Raw genomic sequence first — 6,856 nt, 5'->3', positions numbered from 1 at the left:
ACACACACACACACACACACACACACACACACACACACACACACACAAATAAATAAAAAGCGCATTATGGGATAAAGTGTCTCATATGTGTTGCAGGATATTCATTAATGTGCAAAAGTCGGAATAATTTCCAGTGCAATTCACTGCGCAATGTCATTCCACTATGCATACAAGTTGTAAGTAACACAATATAAGGCCTCCATGTGGTGCGAATCTGTAAATATATTATTAATTATGGATTATATCAGAGCTAAAGTAGCAATAGGCTACTCTCCTGTCTGCGTATTTAAATGCGAGTTTGACGAAAAGCATTATGGGTCTAATACCGTAGCTGTGTAATATTGCGGTAGACCTATAAGCCTGAGGTATTGCAGCGTATCACCGTCATTTACGGTAATATTACGCACATATTATATTGATACGACTTTTAAAAAGCCATAAAACAACCTCACCAGTTTATAATACTACATTTTACCCGAACAAATGATCCCATAGACGAGGCTTATTTTAATTTGCAGTGCAAGTTTTATTATATCAAATACATTTGATGCACTGATGCAGAAGGGACAGCATATCTGCAGTCACTGTGCTTTATTTTAGAAAAATGTAATAAATATTACAAAACAGTTATTGGCTAATATAGAAAATACATTTAAATTCCCTGCAAAGCCTGAATGGGTGACTGTCAGCTGATGTTGGTCCAGAGGATGCATTCAGTGTTTGGAGACATAATTGGAGGATGCATAAAGCATAAGTCATTTACAGCTAAAAGAAGGGCTCTTAAATATTAATTATAATAACAACAAAAAAGTCCGAATTCGCTGTAGTTCGACATATTTACTTCGTTGTTTTAACTGAATTATGAAGAATATATACATGCATGTTGTTTACACTTTGTGATGGGCTCGTGCTCGGTGAAGGTCAAAGGCCCTCCCGTTACTTTTAATTGTGTTCTATTTACGTTCATCACGTGCTTTTCTTACACTCTTTGAAGTATGTTGCAGCTATTTCATTAAAGTAACAATCATCCTGTCAGTCGGCTCTGACTGCACTAACGCATTTAAAATGAACACAAATACAGACGGTTGTAGCTGCAGTTATGACAGTTTGTGGTTGATTTTGGGAGGAAACAGACAAACATAACTCTTAAAATCATAAGGAAATTGCTGACCTAATGATAATTTGCATATGTGCCCATGTGTGGCGGGGACACTGCCTGTATGAAAGCATTGTTTGTGTCTTCTATTAATCACCTTTCCACATTAGAGTGAGTCACGAACACGCACGTGACCCGAGGAGGGCCCACTCAGATTCAATAAGTAAATATTAGTTGAATATGAATTCGTAATCACGCGATGTAAGGCTTCGCGACCTCACCGAGACCTCGACCGCTGTGGGTCTATATTGCGCGGCGGAGGAATTAGTCACATACGTTTCAATATATTTCAGTGTAAATGATTAAAAACAAGATATAAATGACTGGATATTGTTTTTTATTGGTCTGTTATTTAGTTTTTAAATGTTGTGAAATGCTCCACATTGAATAGCTTTATATGTGGTGAATGTGATGAATGCTGGTTCTGAGTAAATCCTGGTGTTGGGACGAGGCGGGCCAGTGGATCCAAATTAAATTATTTTTATCGTGAAGAGTCAAGCAGATGACGTTTTGGGGGGGGGGGTGACCTACATTTTTAAATCACACCGAGCCGATGTTAAGAGGGGGCTCATGGCGCGCCTCGCGTGTGACTTCGCGCTCGCGGTCCAGCAGTAGAATAAATATTTTATTCCCCTTGTTGTTTCCACGCCAGGCCCGAGGACACGCAAACTGAAAAAGAAGAAGAGCAGCCCCAAGGAGGACAAGCGGCCCCGCACGGCCTTCACGGCGGAGCAGCTGCAGAGACTGAAAACCGAGTTCCAGGCCAACCGGTACATAACGGAGCAGCGGCGGCAGTCCCTGGCCCAGGAACTGAACCTGAACGAGTCCCAGATCAAAATCTGGTTCCAGAACAAGCGGGCGAAGATCAAAAAGGCCACGGGCTACAAGAACGGCCTGGCCCTGCAGCTCATGGCCCAGGGACTGTACAACCACTCCACGACCACCGTGCAGGAGGACAAGGAGGATAGTGAATAGAGACGTGTCCCCGCCGAGGGCCGCCGTGCACCTGACTCTTTTGGGCTTTTGGAGATAATGACATAAAAAAAAAGAAAAAAATGAACTGGAAGTGGAGGAGACGCTATTTAAAAAAAACACAGATTTCTGTTAATGGTGACAGTATATGGACATAATTATATAAATGAACGATCGTTATTAAAGTTTATATAGCCAAAAACAGTTATCATGTTGTATACAGTATATTTAATTTCACCTCTCATCCGGGTCCTTCCTGTCTGTTCTCATTGTTAGGATGTCGAACTGGCTCTGTAGGTTTTTGTTTTGTGGTCCCTCACAGTAGCGCCACGTTTTCCTTCCACACATCAGTCCGCAGACTCAAAACAAGCCAAAGATTTTAATATGTTCATGTGTAGTCTGAAATAAAGAGAGAGAACTAAAACTCTTCCTTCTTTCATTCGTTCACACAGATAAAAGCGTTGAGCAGCGTTTTGGTGATTAAAAAAATATTTTAACCTTTTATTCAGCCTATTATGATTATTAATGTAATTATTATGATTGTTATTATTGTTCAGGAATTATTTTGTAGTTGGAATTTTAAGTAGAAAATTATGAAGGACTGTTCAGTCTAAATTAGTTATTTTATTATTATTAGTTGTAGTATAGTATTGTTGTTATTATTATTATTATTATTATTATAATAACTTTGTCACTCCAGCCTCACAACCAGCAGGGCTCTCACTGGACTTCCCAAATTGCTTGTATGAACAATATATCAGGCAGCAAATTTAAAAGAGCAACCCATAATTAATAAGTCTTTTAAATTATTTCTCACTAACATATATGGATGATTTAAACTTTTTATTTAATTTTTATATTTGAGAAGATGGGGCAAACACACACACACACAAGGACTCTGCAGTTCCTGTTTCAATACAATCAGCAATCAGCTGTATCAGCTTGTTTCTCCATGATGGATAACATTTCACCTATTAATCTATTCCGGGTATTAACGCGGTTTAACATCTCTGGTGAAGTTTCACTGGCATGGAGTCTTACCAGAGCTCAAATGGAGTGAATGCATTTACTGAAGAAAGCTGTCAGTGAGCTTCTCTGCTCTGATTTAGGGAGGAACACGGGGTACATGTGGCCTGTTTGACCTCACGTGACCTCAGGCGCAGGTTTGATAGAGCCTGGCTGTGAACCCTGTTCACTGTGTGTGTGTGTGTGTGTGTGTGTGTGTGTGTGTGCTCAAGGTCAGTGAGAGCAGACACAGTTGAGGGTCTCTGCCTATGATTGTATGATGATGGGGAAGTTGTTTCCTCTTGTTTGATTATTTTTAAAAGCATGAGAGTATTTTATATTATTATTTAATTTACATTTTAGGGGGCTGTTGAAGGGGAAAGCACATTACAACCAGAAACAAAAACTCACATAATTGTAATTTCACTGGTGTGAAATACTATCCAGCGATGTAAAATACATATATATATGTATAATATGTAAACCAGTTACTTGGGGCCCATTTATAATTATCATTTGCCCTCACTTACTTCCATCATCCAGTTTACTTACATTGAATTCAATCCTATTGTCTCCAATTGTAAAAAAAAAGAAAAAAATAAGAAGCCCTTCCTTAGAAGACATTTAGCATAACATGAGGCTTAAACTTCATATGAAAAAGCTTTTAATATGTGCGCCGAGTTATTTGCCGTGACAGTAAAAAAAGATTTGTTTCTAACATATAAATACGCCAGAGGAGAACTCTCACTATGATTTGATGGTTTATTTGATGACAAAGCGAATGCTTCAATGAGCACGTCTGAAGTGGCATCACGTCGTCTGAACAGTTCTCCTAAAAAAAATAATTTCAAAGCACCACTGTGCCCTAATGCACGCGGGCCTGTTCCGTCGCTCACAAACAACCGATCGCGGGTCGGACTATTTAATTAAGAGCTCTGCAGCGGAGGAGTTCACGGCCTCCGCGTTGCGGGCTTTTTAATTATTTCAAGTGCTGCGTTTTGGTGCTCATAGAGCGGGGAATTTAATAAGAAACACAGCAATATCGTGTTAATAATTGATTTTAATAACGACCAGCAAGGACTCGCTGTTAGTTTAGAGGCTGGTTATTTCACATTTAATTAACACCTCATCTTTTCATATAAATTAAAAAACACCTTATTTATTTACTTGGACATACATCTCAGGGTGCACGTGGACCGTCAGCAGACAATACTGCGCCTGTTTGATTGTATTGAACTATAACAAAATATTTCTAGTTCTGGAACGCCATATTTCAGGGATTCTTGTTTTTCATGTTGATTTCGCAGACAGCTCTGGTGCAGGTGGTGCAGCAGTGGAAAACCTCGAGGGGTCCTGGAGGGGCCAACAGCAATATTGGGAATAATTTAATGTCACTGAAATTTGTGAATGAATATTCATAGGGCTCGATTTCAGCTGCAATGACACAAAAATATAATTTGATCTGCGCGTCGTCATCAAATGGGTCTCTGTGGCTCTAAAGTACACTTTAAAAAGACACTTTCAAGTGACTGTATCATGCACTGTGTTGTGAACAGGAATTGAATGAGGGCGTTGTTATTATGTTTGGGAAAACTCGCACGCGCAGGGCCCGGTGGCCATATGGGCTGCACGTGTGTGAAGAGGTGAAGAGGCTGCCATGATAAACCCGCACAGCTCCTAATATTATCATGACAGTCTCATTCCCCCGCTGCGCACGCTGAAGAGGATCCGCTGACAATGTATTTAAAATTCATACAATTATGAAACAGCGAGAGGATTTCTCTCCCCTCTCTCCTCCCTCTCTCCCACATTGTCGTTTAGGGAGCGGAGGGTTTATCTGTAAAACAAAGAAAAGCCGGGGATCGTTTGCATAGTTAGCATAGTCTGCCTCGCAGGCACAATATGGATTTAATTTATATGCAAATGAAAGCAATAAAAAGGAGAATACACTCTGGAAATCTCTGGCGCTTTAAAAAAAAAAGAAAAGAGAGGGGGAGGGGGGATTTGGGGCAGGTACACTTAGCCTCAACCCAAGAACAATGTTATATAATAATATCCACACAAACTACAGCAGAGGTTGCATTGGCACGTAATGCATGCACCTGAAGTTAGCTAATTAAAATCGGATTTTTACATCAACTAGGCACCTGATGCAACAAAGACACACATTGCACTGCAATAGGCTAAAGCTTATGAAATATGATGCATTCTAACTCAACGGTATGTGAAGTAGTTATTGGCTCCACCTCGGATAAAATACAATAGAATAATCTACATTTTATAGAGTCCGTCTGCATGACAAACGAAGTTCTTATCTGACAATTAAGCGCTTTTACTTTGAAAATTCTGAACGCAGGACTTTGTGTAACTTGTACCTAAATTGCGGTATTTCTACTAAACAAAAAAGTTTAGTAGAAATACTAAATACCCCGCCCCCCCCTCCCTTTCAGAAGCATGCGGGCCAACCACCTGTCACTCAAACAAAGAGGGGCGGTGACCTCACCAGTCCGCGCGAACTGAGTGTTTGTTTTGAACGCTGCTGCTGCTGGAAAATGCATGTCAACAAGGAAGTGGAAGAAGGAGACGCATGCACGCGCAATGAAACGGGCCCACGCAGAGACGCACAAGCACGTGCAAAAAAAAAAAACGGCAGAAAAAAGAAACCCTGCGCTTACACACACACATACACACATTCCTTCCCAGCTGCTGCCTCCATAAAGAACTAACATGTAGAAAATGAGTGGCACCACATCCAGATGTATGATGGAACACAGCATCTATTGTATTCATTTATTTTAATGGGGTTTGTCAGTTGGATCAAACTGTTCAGTCAGTCAGAGTTCAGCTTTCATTTCATGCCACTTTTCTTTTTTTCCTTTTTATAATGTCACTTTTCATAAGGGCACACTTTGTTTCTTCACGTCCCACAATAATTTCTTATATGATAAAATAAACGGCAAAAAGTCAGATTCCAGTCTTAATTCAAATGTACCATGTTTTTGACATGACGTCTGTATATATCACCATATATCACCACTCTGTTCTAATGTTATTGGTTTGTCTGTGAACCAATGAGGGGTCAAGTCCTCTTTGCACTTGACTCGGAAGAACATTTGCAGAGTGTGTGTGTGTTGGTGCGTGTGAGGACAGCATGCATGTCAGACCAATCAGCAGAATGATTTTCAAACCATTTAACCCAGGGTGTTTTCAGGCATTCACGTATATCAAGATCGGTTCTCACCACGGGGGAAGTTTACTCATGACTTATCGTGGGCTGTCAACTGGACTATCTCCAACTCTCTCACACACACACACACACACACACACACACACACACACACACACACACACAGAATCGGACAGACAAAGGTAGCATTGAGAGGGAACCTCCCACAATGCAGCTGAGCATCCAGGGGGGGCCCTCTGCTCCAACAGCCGCCATCTCACCGAGCTAAATCCACATTACATGGAGGATATACACAGTGCCACTTGTTTACTCTGCCCGACAGGGCGTGATTTGAGGGAGGGGGTGGGGGTGGGGGCTGATGTGTGGAGAGAGTGGTAGGGAGGGGGGTCATTGCTAAAACGCTGGATGTAATGCAGACTGGTTCAGGCCTAAAGAGAGAGTCAAGAGACTTGTAAAAACAGATTTGTTTCCTATGGAGTCTTGCATGTTTTTAGCCTGTGTTTTAGGAATAAAGCAGCACCACATGAGTCTAATGT

At 40.9% G+C, this 6,856-nt stretch overlaps 1 protein-coding gene across 2 annotated transcripts in view; it reads left to right on the top strand.

The window, feature by feature from the left end:
• en1b (engrailed homeobox 1b) overlaps window positions 1-5,721 on the top strand; it is a 6,933-nt gene extending 1,212 nt beyond the window's left edge. Inside the window, exon 2 of one of the 2 annotated variants that reach the window (XM_031852421.1) lies at window positions 1,809-5,721. In XM_031852421.1, the coding sequence (XP_031708281.1) occupies window positions 1,809-2,131 (323 nt within the window). In that variant the 3' untranslated portion in view covers window positions 2,132-5,721. Of the gene's footprint in view, window positions 1-1,796 lie in introns of both variants that reach the window. The other variant, XM_031852420.1, reaches the window with a different exon arrangement.
• Window positions 5,722-6,856: the final 1,135 nt, after the last annotated feature.

The sequence above is a fragment of the Anarrhichthys ocellatus genome, unplaced genomic scaffold, assembly GCF_004355925.1.
Source record: "Anarrhichthys ocellatus isolate YVR2014 unplaced genomic scaffold, GSC_Weel_1.0 scaffold12, whole genome shotgun sequence".
Classification (NCBI taxonomy): Eukaryota; Metazoa; Chordata; class Actinopteri; order Perciformes; family Anarhichadidae; genus Anarrhichthys; species Anarrhichthys ocellatus.
Note: the sequence above shows the minus strand (reverse complement) of the source record. Positions and strands in the feature narration are given on the sequence as shown.